Source organism: Ictalurus punctatus, chromosome 2, assembly GCF_001660625.3.
Source record: "Ictalurus punctatus breed USDA103 chromosome 2, Coco_2.0, whole genome shotgun sequence".
NCBI classification, from domain to species: domain Eukaryota; kingdom Metazoa; phylum Chordata; class Actinopteri; order Siluriformes; family Ictaluridae; genus Ictalurus; species Ictalurus punctatus.
The window spans coordinates 26,392,921-26,409,685 of NC_030417.2; the positions used below are offsets into that span (position 1 = coordinate 26,392,921).

Here is a 16,765-nt window from a genome sequence, read left to right on the forward strand (position 1 = left end):
TCTACATTATCGAGTCAGTACAAACACATGATAGATTTCCAAACATTAGTTTTCCAGAATAATATTAAATGTTACCGAAAAATGTTTGTATGTCATTAAAGAAAGCAGCTTATTACGTAAGAGACACTTTTCAGACAATAAACACAATGAAGGCTGCTGAGTTTTGCTGCAAAAATAAGTCAGTCTCCAGAAGAACTGTGACTGGTTCTGCAAGATGCTCAATAAAACGTACAGCTCATTCCCTTATAAAACTGAAGAAAGTGTACCTGAGAATACTCTTTTTTTTTTTTTTTTAAGCAAAGGGTCTTCAAACTAAATAGTGATTTTTGTTTCATTTATTACTGTTTATTACTGCACTTTACAGTATTTTTTTTTAATGTAGAAACATTTAATTTCTTTGAAGGCATCTTTGCATGTACCTAAGACTTCTGCACAGTACCATATGTTAAATTACATACTTAAAGTCTAGTATCATATTTCATCATATTTATGACGTATTCTAATATCATATTTCATCATATGAATGATCTAATTAGATTAACACACAATTATTGTGACTGAGGTGCAGACTCACTATTATAAAGAGATTTGTTAATTAAAGGAATGTAGAATTATAATGTCTTGTAATGTACATTATAATACAATGTGTTATAATATATGATTTCGATATTGGGTATTAGGGGGAAAATAAGCACGAACATTTTAGCCATGTCATGCAGCTCAATTCTTAAACATTACTGCTTCATCAGTTATACTGTAACATGTCTATTGTCTATATGTTTAGTGTAGTAGATGTGTCTTTTTGGATACAAAGTAAAGAACTTTAAGGAAACACCTCACACTTGAGCATCGAGTGGAAAGTGGATATGTAACGGCGCTGTGTGCGATCAAAGTGGATTAAAATAGAATGTAATGTGAGTCAGATCATTTATTCGTAGTCCATGTCACCTGCTTCTCAGCCCATATTATGACTTTTAAAATCTCTCCTAAAATTTGTGTGCAAGTCTGTGTTTGTGGCTTTGCTTGTCTACCCCTCTCTCTCTCTCTCTCTCTCTCTCTCTCTCTCTCTCTCTCTCTCTCTCTCTCTCTCTCTCTCTCTCTCTCAATCATACACTCCTCATTCTAATAAAACATGAGATGGTGATGGTGTTTCTGTCACTTTTCACATCTTGATCTTGTATAATACTCAGGACCCTGGATTGTGCGAGCGTAAGATTACAGCATGTAAACAGTTTACCTGATTACTGGTTATTGCTCTTTTGGGACGATCTTTGAGCTCCCCAATCTCTGAATCTTAGGTATCGATTACCTCATAGATGGATAGAGAGAAAGAGAGAGAAATAGCGAGCGAGAGATAGGAGAGCAAAGGCTGTATTTAGGTTTCACAGTAATGTAATGTGGCTAATTCGTACAGGTCTAGGAAAATTTGCCCATCATTCTGCCACTGCATGAAACCCCAGAATCTTAAATTGTGTGTTTGGATTACTGTATTTCAAAATAATTTCCCTCAAAACTAGCCACAAGTCTTGATCATAAAACAGACTCATTTTTTATTTCCTCAGCCCTGACACATTTGGCTGTGTTTCTGGGTCACTCGGTAAGCCCAGTGTATACTTAGCTCACTCGATTGCGCCAAACTTTGGATAAGCTCATCGGCCTGAGCTCAGGCCCTGTGGCTTTCAGGCCGACGTTTATAGAAACGGGAGGACACTTTAATGTACCGTTATATACTAGGGGCACATGTCATCGCCTCCTCTCTCCCTCCATTTCTCACACTTCCTCCCTCATTATTCGCACATCCCTCGCTCCCCTCCTGTCTTCCTCTTCGTCTGGCGCCAAGTTGCAGACTCAGGCTGCCGGCTCAGGCCGCACTCAGAGTACAGCATGTTCGGAAAGAACAGTGTGTCAACTCTGCAAAGACTTATAAAAGAGATGGGTCTCGTTCTGGAAAGTGGGAAGGAGAGTTTCTTCGTGTACTTTGTATTCGTACACCTTATTTTGTTCACCTTTAAGTTGATATGAACTCTTTACGTATTTGGACAGATGGTGAATTACTACAGTGGTTTGCCTTTACAGCTCCACTGCTGACCTGTCACATAAACGTCACCTAGACGAACGCCACTGCGAACGCCTAAATGTCTAAGGGCGTCGTGTAGCTGCATCCTCTTCTAGATTCTAGATGCCGCTTAAAATATTCAGTCCATCTTTCTATAAGTCCGATTTTAATTTAATTATGATGTTTTGGCCAGATGAGAAAATAAACAGGGATTCAAAATAAGAGCAAATGGTATTGGTTATTAGAGGTATGAGTGGAGAAATCCAACATCTGTTCTGTCCACACTGATTAGAGTTCACCCTAAAACAGTTTTACTCCTTTTTTTTTTTACTACACTGTAACTTACAGGGCCTGTTCTACTCGTTTAACTCCTAAACTAGTCGACTACAAAATATCAACAGGTTGGAATGCAATGAGGCGACAATATCCGGATGTTGTAAAACTGACATGTATTGCATGTAGCATTGCATTAGGACAAAGAGAAGACAGAGCAGAGACACCACATAAGTATAAGGCAGGGAGGAAAAAACAATTCCAGTGGATAATAAAGTCAGTTTCATCCCAGTTCTTTTTCCTTTACCTTTAAGAAATCGTTTTTACATTTACAAATGTAAAAATAAAAAGGCAGAATCTCTGCTTGTGATAGTACAGTTGCAGAGCAGAGGAGGGAGGAGATGCAATGAGAGAGAGAAGGATGGAGAGAGCACGAATGCAAAGAGAGAATGTAACCGAAAGAAAAGCCCGACCAAGCACCAGTGGAGAGGAAGTGTGTGTTATAGATAAGGCTCCAAGAGGGAGCTTGCGTGAACTTTATATGTATCTTTAGTGAAACAACTTCCATGAATAGGTTTCAAAATCATTTTCAGTCCCATTTGTATTGTATCTGGAGAGTCAGTGTTGAGTGTCACTTTGAGAGTTTGTAATGTTTCTTGTTTTGGGGAACAGTATTTGCCTGTCAAATTGTTAACCTTTCATACCAGCTAATGTTGCGTATTTCCTGATGGGAAGAGATGTACAATCATGTACACACTGAAGTGACCGTGCTCTTTTGCATTCAGCTACAAAGGTACATTTTATTTCCTTATTTTATTTTTTTCATCCTCATCATCCATTCTCATTGGGAGCTGAGCAACACTAAGGGTTAAACTCTAGAATCGCCCATGGCATGTTTGTGGGAGTGTCATTACGGTGTAGAGAGACACACAGACAGACAGATCAAACTAAACGGCGTCTAACGGGACCTGCCACCATGCCCTCCACCCAGCTATTTTTCTTGTTGCCAGTCCTCCCTCTCCCATCCGTTTTTCTTCCCCCACTGTTGCTGCAAATGAGGTGATTTTTTTTCTCCTCCTAAAGCATACAGATCAAGTCAAGGTCCGAACGCAGAGCCTGTTTCATTAAAACCTCCTATCTCTCTTCTGCCATTCTGTTGATCCCGTTTTTTTGCCAGGACTCTCGTCGCCTGGTTCTCTTAAGAAGCCGGGGAAATTCGATTTCAGCGCTCTGTCCGGCCAGACGAGGTCTGCCCGCATGCCGTTCACCCACCACCCACTGCCCATGCTGGCAGGAGTGAGACCAGGTGAGAACTCAGAGCCCCTAAACACCCACCCACCCCCAACACCACCCACCTCCACCCTCCCGCTTCCCCCAGTCTCCCCTCACAAAGGCCTCACATACAGTGCTGGGCACCTTTGGTTTGGCCAAAGAGGTGAGGCTGTGTTTTGCCCTGTTGGGTTGCGGTTGGGTTTGGAGATTTGTGTGTGGGATCTCTCCTACCTTGCCCACTGTTGGGTTCCTCCCTCACCTTCTTCTTGAGTTTTTTTTTTTAATGGCTGGTCTGTCTGTCTGTCAGTCTGTTTGTGGTGGGACACTCTCAGTGGTTGGACTTTGTTTCTGTCTGGTCTCGAGGTACAGCACTTTCCTCATTCAGATCCATGCTCTGAGCTTCTCAAAAAATTGGTTCACTATTTTAATGTCTTATTTCAACTGATATGATGGGGTCTTTTTTTATTATTATTATCTGAAATTAATGTTATTATTGTTGATTATTCAGGTCGGGTGGTGTTTTTATTTTTTACTTCAAACCAACCAAAAACTCAATATGGCATTCCTTTTATAGTGTTTTTTTTTTTGTTTTTTTTTTAAACCTGCTAATTATGCGATTAAACATTTCATTCAATACTAACCAAATATATGCAGTCACACTACAACTTTCCATTTAAAAGAATGAATACTGCTCATTCCTTTACATTTGTTATAATGGAGTCTGTCCTACTACTGTAAAATGGGAACATTTTTGTGAATTATTTCTGGACTTTAAAGGAAAGAAAATATTTGACCATTTTTTCTCTCTCTCTCTCTCTCTTTCTCTCTGAGTCCCAGTGAATTTTATAGAATAGAAGAAACATGCATTTGTGTGCCCTTTTTCTACATTGTACTCAGTCTTAATCTTAGCAAGTGGTTTTGCAGACACAGCGATTTTGCACTGAAAACCTGTAATCTTCTATGTCACCGTGGCAGTCTTTCTGAATCATCTCTCTGCCTGTGTTTGCCTTGCTTCATTTTGTTTCTCACATGTTATGTGGCTAGATCTGGTGCAGGCCTTATGCTTCGTCCCCTCTTTGTATGGTGGCCATGCGTTGTTTTTGTGTACCCCGACTGTGTTTCGGGCTGCCGTTGCCCTGTGGCCCAGGCTCTGGAGTACGTGGCACTCTCACCAGTGCGCTTGGCCTCTGCCCAGTCCCTAATGGGATTAAAGGAGGGAGAAAGAAAGACGGCGAGACAAGGGGAGAGAAGCAGGCGATTGTGGGGGGATGAGCGAAGCAGGGCATTGGCTGCTCTTGTCTGGGGGAGCCGAGCGCTTGGCAGGCTTACTCAGGCAGCTGGAGGGACTGTTGGGATGGGCACAGGGAGGCTGGCACGCCATGAGATGAGGGCGAGAGTTCATCCCAGTCATACCAATCAAGATGAAGGAAGACTCAGCATTAGCGTAAAGAAAGGAATAGCATGGTTTTAATTTCCACTCCCCTGAAAGAGTGCTTTCCAAGCTAGGTTACTCCTTAACATGAAAAAAAGACAAAAGATTACAAATCACAAATCATCTTAAACTGTGTAGAAAATTTCAGTGTCAGCCACTGTAAAACCACAAGTTTCAGCTTTTATATGAACTATCAGTACCTATGATTCTGAATTTGGTGTATGCAAGTGTGAATGTGTTCATGTATGTAGTACCACCACCTCCCACCTACTCATACTACATTAGGTCACAGTTGTCATCTATGAATCAATTTGTATCACATGTCACTCGTGCATTTGGAATCAGAGGGCTTTCCACATTTATTTCAATTAGCAAATAAGTTTACCTGTGTACCTAACACTAATTCTCTGTCTCTGTCGTTCTCTTTCGATGTGTCTCTGTGCAGGGAGCCCCCGTGCCTCAGCCTCATCTCTGCACTTTCCCTCTCCCTCCATCATCCAGCAGTCGAGCCCTTACTTCACTCACCCCACCATCCGCTACCACCACCACCCGGGGCAGGACCCACTCAAAGAGTTTGTGCAGTTTGTGTGTGCTGATGGACCAGGCCAAGCTGGAGGTCAGGTAAGACTCCCACAAAGCCGCCGTACGCAAATGTGTTTGTCAGATATATAGATAATATGAGATAAATGGGTAATTTTTTTTTATTACACATTAACTTCCATTGAATTGAAAGTTATTGAATTGAAATTGACCTTACCGATTAATAGCTGTTCAAGTTCTGTGGGACAGTTCCTCCCTGTTTCTCCCAGTGATTTAATTCACAGGCAGATTAATAATTAAGTGAAGCATGAAAGTAAAATAATGATGTAATGATTCATTTTACTGGACAGGAGGTGTTATTACATGGACCGAAAAGTTAAAGGGATATATTAAAAGCCAGTTTAATGTATTAACACCCAATGGAATTTACCAACTCAGTATAAATTACTAATTTGAGGCTCCATACAAAGAAATATTTTCCTACATTTTGATGTAAACGGTTAAATAAATCTGGTCTTGTTATTCAGTAATTTATTTATTTTTCTGCTTTTGTCCAAATAGTGTAGACTTTTTTTTTTTTTTAAACAAGCCTACTAATTTTTGTTGTTGATCACCACCAGTATGTTTTCTTCCTATTAAAGACATCGCTTTTGTCATAGAAATTGTAATGAAATCAGTTTGCATTCCACTTCCTTACTGCACCACTTTTTAAAGCATAATTTAAGGATCTTCACACATAACTGTGTATACTTTATGAATGTACATTTAATTGGTGAGCAAAAGAGAAGGCCAGTCTTTTATTAACTCTGCGAGAGCTTCCTGTATTGTCTTCTCATGCGTTTTTGTCCGGTTTGCAAACTAAGATTAAAAAGCAAGCCTTTAAGCCTCACTATCTTTCTGTTATGTGCCATGTGCTCTTATCAATGCTTTGTACATTTCTTTCTTAGTTTCTTCAGTAAATCCTCATCTGCACCTCAATCAGCAGCAGACTCCATATATTTCATTCCAACATTTATTCCTCCTTCTGTTCTGCTTTTTCCATTCGCTTTGATGTTTGATGTAGTTAGTATTTTCTCTCTTGCGTATTTGAGTTGACTTCATTATTATGGATCTCATCATCCTTGTGCCCCTGTGTTTTGTGTTGAAAAGCCCTCCATCTCGGTCGCTCCTTCACTGCTCCAGTGTCCGTGCCTGTGGTGAATCTATGATTTGGACACACACAGACATACAAAAACATAAAAGCCTCCATACCCAAAGTCGACGCACATTCGCCATCCTTTTGGTTGTTCCCCCTTTTCAACACCTCACCACTTTCAGCCACGCCTATCCCACATCTTTGTTTGGAAAGAACCAGCGTTGTCTTGCCGTATGGTCTTTGGTCTTGTCGTCTTATGGGGTGTCGGACGGCATCCACACTCCTCACCCTGTGTGTGTTGTCTGCAGCCGAACGGGAGCGGCCAGAGCAAAATGCCCGGCTCCTTCTTGCTGCCTCCGCCACCCCCTGTGGCGCGTCCAGTGCCCCTCCCTATGCCCGACTCTAAACCCAGCAGCATGCCCCTTGATGGCGGACTCACCTCGCCCGCATCTCCGTGTAAGTGATCCCCTCCGCGCCATTCTTAATAAAACCAAGGACCAAATTTGGACCGTCCAGACTGTGACCCCAAAATAACCCATAAAAAAGCCCAAATGTCGCCCAACACACCATCCCTCTGTTTATTTCAACTCTTACTCTGGCCCAATGCATCTTAAATTACTGTTTCATTCGCTATCCTTTACGGAAATATTGGATGACTAAAGCTAGAAGCTCATCCCACTCTCTGACGTCTTTTTAACAAAATTCGTTGAACACAATATGGCTTCACATTGATTCTCAGTGCTAGAATTAGTTCAACCCAGCAAAGGTCAAAACACACAATTCTGTCTTTGGACACCTTTATTTATTTATTTTTTGTCTAAGTTTCAGCACTCCTCTGCAACTCCATCATAGCTGCTCTTTGGTGGCCTGGTTTTTATCTGGCCCAGGCAGCTAATTACAACAGTGTTGTCCTGTTTACTTTTTGTGGTGAGCAGATACAAATACAATCAATGAAGGGTACAAATTTAGGGCAGTTAATGTGGACTCAAATCACCTTCTTCATTTGCCTTTACACTGCCATATCAATCACACAGATTGGTGAAATAAATGAATCCATCTATTGCACTTATGACTTTTACGTTGACTTGCTTTGAGTTCCATTTGGTTGAGTTTTAGTCGCGGATTAGTTTGTTGTTTTGGGATTATGGAGATGTGATCGGCCAACTCCAGTGCTGATCCAAGGTCAGTGGTGAAATACTGCATAGCTGTGTTATTTTGAGCTAGTCCAAGAAGAACAGCTTATCTTTGATCAGTACAGGAGGGCTGTTCTAAAGAAGGCGTATGGGGCATGATGGTATTGGCATCTTCAAGTTGATAACCCACCACAGAGGGGGCACTGGACGGAGCACTTTTGTCTTTTTTATGTTTTGTTTTCGTGTTTCTTACTTTTGTTCATAACTCCTGTTCTAGTTTTACTGTTGTCAGTGTCCTGAAGTCTGTCATCTGTTTACATCGAACTAACCCTTAACAATGCTTTCAATTCACAAACCTATAGCAACATACGTGAAGTCCTGATAATACCCTTAAAGGTACATCTCACTGGTTACCTGCTTTTTTTGTGTAAAACTTGTCCACCTTGCAAGGTGCATCTGATGTCATAACATAACATAACACTATTTTATTCAGGAGTTTTTACTAACATATGGTAAATGGACAGCCTCACCAACTCTGCGTCTATTGTCACTAGTTGGACGCTTCATTTTAGGAAGTACAGTGGGATATACCTTTAAATAACCCAGACCAACTATGGGTCCATTGAGGCATATATTCATGTTTCATCTCTACTGAAAATGACCTTTACTAACAGTATGTTATACTAACAGCAACAATTTCGCAATAGCTTGGTTGCATAACTACACATCATTTGCAACTAAATAAAGAAAACAAACGTATCTAACATATATTTATGGCTGTTAGATAAGGTTAGCTGATGAATATTTGCCTCATTCAGACATCTGGTGATTTCTCTGTTAATGAACCATTTTGTGCTATGGAGTCCATCAATTTCAAACTGCCCTAAATTTGATACTGACCTTCACTTGCCTACTGAGATTTTCTTGGAATCTACATGTACAAAGATATTATCTGTCTATTATCGTCTACTGTGATAGTGTAGATGTTACAGCAGGGTGGTATTTTCCTAATTCATGCAGAAATGAGAAAGATTCAGGAAAATAATCAAATACATCCGTAGGAAATCCCCCACCCCCGCTCAACAAAAAAATTACATATGATCATCTGTCAAAGGGAAATTCAATAAATGCTGATTTGTTTCTCTCTTCCTCTAGCATACTCCACGCCAGGCTCCACAACTCCCAACAGGTTTGTCAGCATCGGATCACGGGACAACAACTTTCTAAATATCCCCCAGCAGACACAAGTTAGTACATAAACGTGCAATTTTTCTCTATTTTAAGAATCTCTATGTAGAAAAGAAAATCATTTTGCAGTCAGATCTGTACAGCAGGGGCCCAGTGTACAAGTACTAATTACCTAGAGACAAGAACATTGACAGAGTCTCATCTCTGTACTCTCTGTGTGTCCGTGTGGTCTCTCCATTGCTTCTCTTGCTCTTTATTACTCTCACTTTCTCTCCCACATACAATAAGCAGTGCGGTATGTTTATCTGGCCCATCTGGAGCAGTTCTCAGTGGGAGAGGAGCAGTGGAGGTTGATTTGAGCGTTACGAGTGGGCAGCCTCCTCCATAAGCCGCTGCACTTTACTCATTACTGTGTAAACCACACCCGCCTCGGGCTGGCTTCACAACACATGGCAACCATCTGAAGCTTTGCAGCTCCATCTCTCCAACGCTCTCACTCACTCTGTCTCTCCCACTCTTAGTCTTCCTTTCACTTTTCACTCCACCCCATTAACCCCTTTTTTGGCTGATCGAGTCCTCTGGGTACGTCTTTCATGCGCTGCCTCTTTTTTCAGCTGACTCTAACTCAGGGTTTGACCAGCCTCCATTTTGTTCCCTTTGGTTTCTGATCAATTTACACAAAAAGGAAAAAGAAAACCAGATACACAGTAGAACAGTAGAAAAAAAAAAAAAGTCAGTAAAATTCCTGCACAAAGACCTAGTGTAAAAAGACTTCCTGGAGTAACTTAACTCCAAGTACAAGAGCTGAAAATTGGGTTTGAGGAGCTCCCTTGTGGCCAAACAAGAGGCCTGCATTCACCCTGTCCCAAGAAAGAATGTGAAAGAGGAGAGAGGGTGAGAATTTCAGCATGACCCCGCAAACCGAGAAGCCACGTCCTGACTGTCTGGTTACCCGCAGCAACCAGACATGATGTCATAGCCAGATGAACTTGAACTTGAGAGGTGGCAAGTGGAGGGGGTCAAAGTCAAAAGAGGGGGCTAAGAAACAGGGTGCTAACTCCTGCCAAGGATTACACAGAGCGCGATAGGGCAGAGGGAGGGAGGAACAGAGCACACAGGGAAAGAGTCGAGGCGATACCCAGAGCTGGGGGAGGAGGAAGGAGTGTTTGTGATGGGATGGCCTTTGTGTGTTTGGCTGTTTGGGGAGACTCAAGCAAAACACAAGCCGCTCCCCTGGAGGCAAAGTGCTTCCAAGACTTGACTTCCAGAATGTTCTCAAGCCACTTCAGCTCGCTTTTATATGCCGGCCTGTAGAAACCAAATCTCACACTGCTGCTCATCGCCAGTCAGCTCTCATGCACAATACAAACAGCCTATAAGTTTTGCTGTGATGTAGAATTTTCTAGTCCTACAAAGTGCACCATGGCAATTTCATCAATCGAAGTTTGTACATTGATGCTTAAGGGTCAGATTACATGTATCTGCTCCAGCAGGTAGTTAAATGGTTATGGTATAGAGATAAACCACAATGATAATGCTGTTGAGGGGAGAAGTTCAGAGTTCTTCACACTCCTCCTAAAGGAGGACAGGGACAGGGTGGGGAGAGACGGTTTAACTTGCCTAGCAATGCAAGTGGGACATCTAGTGGACAAACTCAAAAATTCAGCACAGAATATTAGCAGAGCTTCTGTTTGTAGAACTGTGTTGTTGTATTTTTTTTTATGTGTCTTCTAAAACCTGTTTTCTCTTTTTGTTTCAGTCTTGGTTCCTCTGACAAAACCTGCCTGCCAACAAGCAATTAAAATCCTGTCACTAGAATCTGGAATCAGGAAATAAAAAAATCCCACCTAAAATTGCCCTCTGACCCTGTTGGCCCAAAAGAACAACAAAGGAAACCAGCAAATCTTCTTATCATTTGGAATCTTCTGATCTTGTCGACTTACGGCAATGACCCCCTCCCCCTTTTTTAATAAGAGGATCACGTGACATTTTGAAGGAGGACATGGAGTCTCTCAAAAACCACAGAAATGACAACAACAAAAAGCAGAAACACAAAAGAACAACCCGAGGAGGAAAAAAATATGAATCTGTTACTTATATTGTGCAATGGCTGAGGACATCAACAATGGTGAGGTTTTAATCAAAAAAAAAAAAAAAGTAAGCATAGTTTTAGAAATTCTTGGGACATCAAATAATCGAGATGTTAACCATCCTGACATCTAGCATGGAGTTGAAGCGAAAGCCAGCTAATCGTCCCTTCTGACACCATTTGTAGTTCAGTGTAGAAATTGTAACAACAATGACTAATCGAAAACACAATCAAGCAAAATAAAAGCTAAAGTATTGCACTAGAACAAGAAAAGTACGGAAAATAAAACACTACTCTCGTGTCCGCTATTGAGAATAGGATCGACAGAGAAAGAAAAAAAATGTTTGCACACAATCTTTTGAAGTAAACGTTTAAGTGGACATCACACACTAAAGTTAATGTTGGATATAAGTCAACAGTCATAGAGGACAGTCCCTCATTTTAGGCTGATGTAGGAAAACACGCTACGATCTAGACAAAAACTACCTTTGGAGTCTGTCCAAACAAAAAAATCTAATTCAGGCCTTATTCTCGCCCTTAGTGCCAATTGAATGCTGACTGTAATCCCTTTGGGTAATGCCAACCCTAATACACATAATAACACACACGCACTTAAATTCACTGCCATGTCTCTGAGCTGCTACTTAAAATGCTCACTTTAAAAAAAAAAAAAAGAAAAGAAAAAAAAAGCCTTACTGTCTCTCGAGACATTCTAGGACATCGATTTATATTAAAGTTTATTATGTTGTCATTAGTTGTATTGAAGGGCACATTAGGTCCCATGAAAGAAAAGCCTTCCTCCTATCATCAGCAGTTCAAATCCCAATGATGCCACAGCCGTCCAGGGCCAGGAAGTCCAATAGAGCTACGTTGGCCGTGCTCTCTGGGTGGGAGAGATGGAATTACTCTCTCCACTATCAGTGTGACACTGACCAGAAGAAAGCAGTTAGCACTTTCCCCTGTGTGTTTTCAGCTGCCCTGTGGCGTAGCATGAGCAGCATTTCAAGATAGATATGGTGGCTTCATGTGTCTTGGAGGAAGCATGTGATATGAAGCCTTCACCCACTCTGGTTGGTAGCTGTTGATTGACAGGGGAAATCTAGTACATGGGAATTGGCAAATGTCAAGATTTGGGGAAAATTGGGTAAAAATCCAGCATCCACACCACCACCAAGTCCTGAACATTAGAGTTTAATTTTTATGCAGGATTTGTGATGGAACCAGGGGTGGCAACATCTATATTATCTCTTTCACAGGTTTGACTGATACTGTAAGCAGCCAGTCACATCAACTCTCCACTAACTGTTTGAAACGAACCTTTACAAAAATGTGATGGCTTTTCTTTACTCCATTGGCTATATCATGCCCTGAAAATCTCATTGTGGCATGCTGTTCATAAGAAACTGGTGTACATTAGTGCGTATATAGGAAAGTACATCTGATTGAATAGCTTCAAGGTTCTCAAGTTTGTGACCAGAAAAGTGTACGAAACATAGACACTCTGTCAGCAGGTGGAGCATTGGCGGCTTTAAAATGTGTCAGACACCTGGTTCCGTTCACTGCCATTCTCAAGAATGATGAGTTTTTCCATCAAAAACCACTTAGTGGACATCTATTTTAATGGCCGGTAGAGACGCCCTCATCCTCTCTGTACTGTTTACTCTCCCAGACGGCTATGTTCCAAGAACGTAAGGCCGTGCCGTGGAGCAAAAGAGTGTTGTAGTTGTGCTCAGAAGGAGAGGGGTATGTAATGGCCATTTAGAGCAGACGTTTCTTCATCTGCTTTGTTCACATCCTGTTTAGTGATTCAAAAAATTTATTAAAGGCAGAACGCTCAGAGCATGGCCTCAAACTCTCATACACACACACACAGATACACAACTGCACACAACACCTTTCACTGACTGATTTAAAGGGAAGCCTTGGTTTAACATAGGGCAATCCTAATCTGCCTTTACATAGTCATGCTGAAATTGTCATAAATCCGCTTGTTTTAAACATCAATTTAATTTTTATCCACATTATTTGAATCACTGAACTCACAAAATAACTGGACTGCCAGATTCTGTGTCTCACTGCAGGGAAGCGTGGTTGCCGAAAGGCGGCCATGTCATCAGCGTAGTAGAGGACTAGCATTGCTAAATGAGAATTAATGATGGCGATGGACTTTTCTTTTCTAATCAATGGAAGTGCCTCTGTATTCCCATTATGCAATTTGTTAAACATGAATTCAGGTTATTTTCTCACATATAAGCTATAGAGGAAGAAATTTTTATGTCTGGAGCAAAACAAGTGGCAAGTGACAGCTCACTAATTACAGACATCTTTATATATACAGGAGATATCCATATATATTTATATAAACATTTTTTTGTTCGCGTAATAAGCTCAGTGGCAGTCTAGTTATTTTCTGAAGAATGGCAGCATTACGATTAATAAACGAGTTATTTTTCACTAGTACCAGTCTCAAAACCCAGTTATAAACTCAACATAGGAAAAGCCCAACAAGCAAAGTCCCTGGAAAATAAAAAAATAAGAAAAAAAATAAATAGAAAATGTATTTCTATAGTAAACAGTATCAGTAGTGTTGAGGAGAAAGATGTGGCTTTTGAGTTCTTTTGTGTTTGGATGGGAAGTATTTGTAATTGAAAAATAATGTATGTTGATTGAGCCATGTGCAATGCCTTGGGTAGAGAAATGTGTTTGTCTGTTAGATTGTTAGAGGGTGTGATAGAAGAGGGGGAAAAAAATACCCTTCTGTTATTGTTTCAAGTCCAAAAGGTCCGGGACTCTAAACTACAGGGCGGAGAGAGAAAAAAAAAAAAAGTCTTTGTAAGTTTTGGGAGTTTTTTAAAATCTTTCTTTCTTTTTTTTAATAGCCGTTTTTTTTTTTTTTCCTTTTTTAATGTTTATTTGTAATGATTTGTTCTCAAAACTTGGGAGGGCTGAAGAAACAGTTTTGCAACACATCAAAAAATATATATATCACTAAATGAAACTGGTGCTTTTTATGGAATACAGTACATTCAAACTCTATTATACATAAATAAAAAAAAACAAGTAAGTGTTATCATAACACAAAAATTTTAGGAAAAACATGCATACTCTATTTCTTGTTTAGAATTTAGTAAAGGGGGAGGGGTTCATTTTAGTCAAAAAGGCATTTTTCTCCCAACGGAAGGTGGATAAAATCCAAAAGCGCTGACAAAACACACGCAGTCCTGAGAAGGAAAATCTAAACATGAATTATTGTTTACAGTGTAACGTTGAGACAGAAGAAATGCACTATGTATTTGGCAGCCATAATTTCACGCTTTACTAACCATGACAGTACATAGTCAGTTCTGTTCAATACATTTTCCTATGAGAAGCAAGTGCAATGTTGGCTTTTGTACACAGAGATTAAAAACAAATCCAAACTGCATGACAAGATCTTCCCTTTTCTTGGGAGATGCTTCCAACCAACATGATCACCCTTGAAAATTGTCAGTACAGCAGAAACGAGACCTTTTCATTGGTAGCTGTTGTTTATTATTAGATTCCCATCCTACGATAAATACTCGCGCAAGCCGATCTGAACATTATTTTAATAAATAGAGCTGAAAAATTTACAAAGTGAACCCCACCCCCTCTCCTAAACCAACACCCCCTCCTGGTCCCAATGTAAATTACTCTAAACTCTAAATATTTGTTTTGTGATGTAGTGTTAGACTCAGAGCATCTTCAAGGTTGTCCCTAAAAAAGTGCCTTTGTTCACAGACTCCATCTTGTAATCCTCAGTGCCCGTCTCAGAAACCCCACCTTTCAACCCGCTTCTATATTCTCTCCTTCTTCAAGCTCTTCAAAGCAGTATATATAGTACTAAAGGAAATCGGTGTGACTTAGTTCCTCTTTTTATTGTTGATGCTAAAATTGAAGAAAAAAAAAAAGACAAAAAAAAAAAAGTCCTTCCTGTCTTGCTTTTCCTTCCTCTGTACTCCTTTCCTTGTCTTCTGCCTCTCTTGGACACTGGAATAGTCTGTAGTCGCATAACCATCTTCTTTCCTGCCCTTCCCCATTTTCATTGAATGGAGGGGTTTTTAAAAGAAAAAAAAGAAAAAAAAAAGAAAAAACTTTTTGTCTGAGCAGAATGCAGTTAGCTTACATGTTATTCTTGTCTGTATGCTTCACATTGTATACCATACCGATCTCTTCAGCTTCTCCATTGAACAGTTAATGTAAGTGAACAAGTTACACCAGTGGGCTCTGGCGGGATGTCAATCAAAGGGTGTATGAAGGGGAAAAGGTTCCACCATGGAGCAGTTGATCATATTTTAGTGAAGGAAGAAACTGGTTGATGTAGGGAGTCCTCTTAAATGGTGGTGGAAGGAATTTAGGCTGCTGGGTTACAATAGGTTTGTGACTTGTTTTGACTGTATTTATTTGCTTTGTTGTTATTTTTTTTACCAAAATTAATTTTTTATCTTTTTTTTTTGCAATATTGCATATTTAGGTGGCACCAATGCCACACTGAGAATTTTTATACTGTAGATGATGCACCTTTGCAATGGTTATACGAGACCAGCTACTTAAACACTTGGAAGAAAAATGACCTGAAATTACTAAGCACCTTATTACGGAATGGGTTCAGCAATGGATGAGAGACAGATTCAGAAATTTGGAAGAGAAAACAAAAAAAGATGCAACCGAGATTCCAGTTTAGTCTGCAATTATGAGCCAAGCCCCTCAGACCAAACTGACAAGCTGCATGCCATCAAACCTGAACTGTAGTGATAATTAAGATGCCTTGAAAATCATTAATGCACCAGCAAAAGAATAATCTCAGGCCTACAAATCACAGCCTGATTGTCGTCCCACATAAATATGCAAACTTTTCCTAAGTACATGAAGCCAGCAACAATATCAGCCATGATTACGAGAGACGAGATTACAAGAGAGAGGGGGGGAAAAAAAAAAGCCATAGTGTATGAGAGTAGAGACAGAACTCTCCCAGGGCCTTGTCCCTTCCTGGCGCTGACCATCCGTCTTTTAAACTTTTTATGTTTCTTGGTAGAGTGTGTAGGGTGTTGGGATAAGTGATAAGCTTAGAGTAGATCGATTTCCCAGCAGCCTTTGCCCTGGCCCGTAGCTTCTTCACTAACCCTAAAAAGCTATTGCCCTCTTTATAGACATGCCCTCCAGAGCTCATGGTGAAATGCATGTGTTAATTACAATTTCTTTTCCATAATAAGAAAAACAGTTTGAAAAGAGCAGCACCTTTAACTGATTGAATAAAAGGATGTTCTTGACTGTAAAAATGACTGATTATTTTTGACTTGATGCACTTTTTCCTTTTAGTTAAAAATGGCTTCAGAATGGTTGTGTACCTATATCTTCAAACATGTAAGACTTTGTTGGCTAAAATTTCCAGCTTTAATGTAACTGACTTTGAATCCATTCATTCGATTTCACTAACCATTTTATCTTGCGCAGTGGCATTGTGGATCCAGAACCTATCCTGGGAGCAATGAGCATAAGGCAGGAATACACCCTGGGTATGACAGACACATGTTCACACTTAGGAGCTGTTTAGAGTAGCCAGTCCACCTAGCAGCATGTTTCCAGAAGATGGGAAGAAACCCTTGTGCATAAGGGAACAACATGCTAC

The 16,765-nt window shown here is 40.4% G+C and overlaps 1 protein-coding gene and 1 long non-coding RNA gene across 9 annotated transcripts in view; one reads left to right on the forward strand and one right to left on the reverse strand.

Moving 5' to 3' along the window:
• Window positions 1-16,415, forward strand: part of nfixb (nuclear factor I/Xb) — a 155,438-nt gene extending 139,023 nt beyond the window's left edge. For 5 of the 8 annotated variants that reach the window (XM_017487771.3, XM_017487781.3, XM_017487796.3 and 2 more), the window contains 4 exons: window positions 3,507-3,635; window positions 5,479-5,654; window positions 8,997-9,088; window positions 10,789-16,415. In XM_017487771.3, coding sequence (XP_017343260.1) covers window positions 3,507-3,635; window positions 5,479-5,654; window positions 8,997-9,068 — 377 coding nt within the window. In that variant the 3' untranslated portion in view covers window positions 9,069-9,088; window positions 10,789-16,415. Of the gene's footprint in view, window positions 1-3,506; window positions 3,636-5,478; window positions 5,655-7,016; window positions 7,165-8,996; window positions 9,089-10,788 lie in introns of all 8 variants that reach the window. The other 3 variants (XM_017487788.3, XM_017487815.3, XM_053674602.1) reach the window with 2 other exon arrangements.
• Window positions 14,744-16,710, reverse strand: LOC128628953 (uncharacterized). Its single transcript, XR_008393257.1, has 2 exons — window positions 16,574-16,710; window positions 14,744-15,167 (listed from the first exon to the last, which is right to left on the reverse strand). It is a non-coding gene; the product is annotated as an uncharacterized LOC128628953 (long non-coding RNA).
• Window positions 16,711-16,765: the final 55 nt, after the last annotated feature.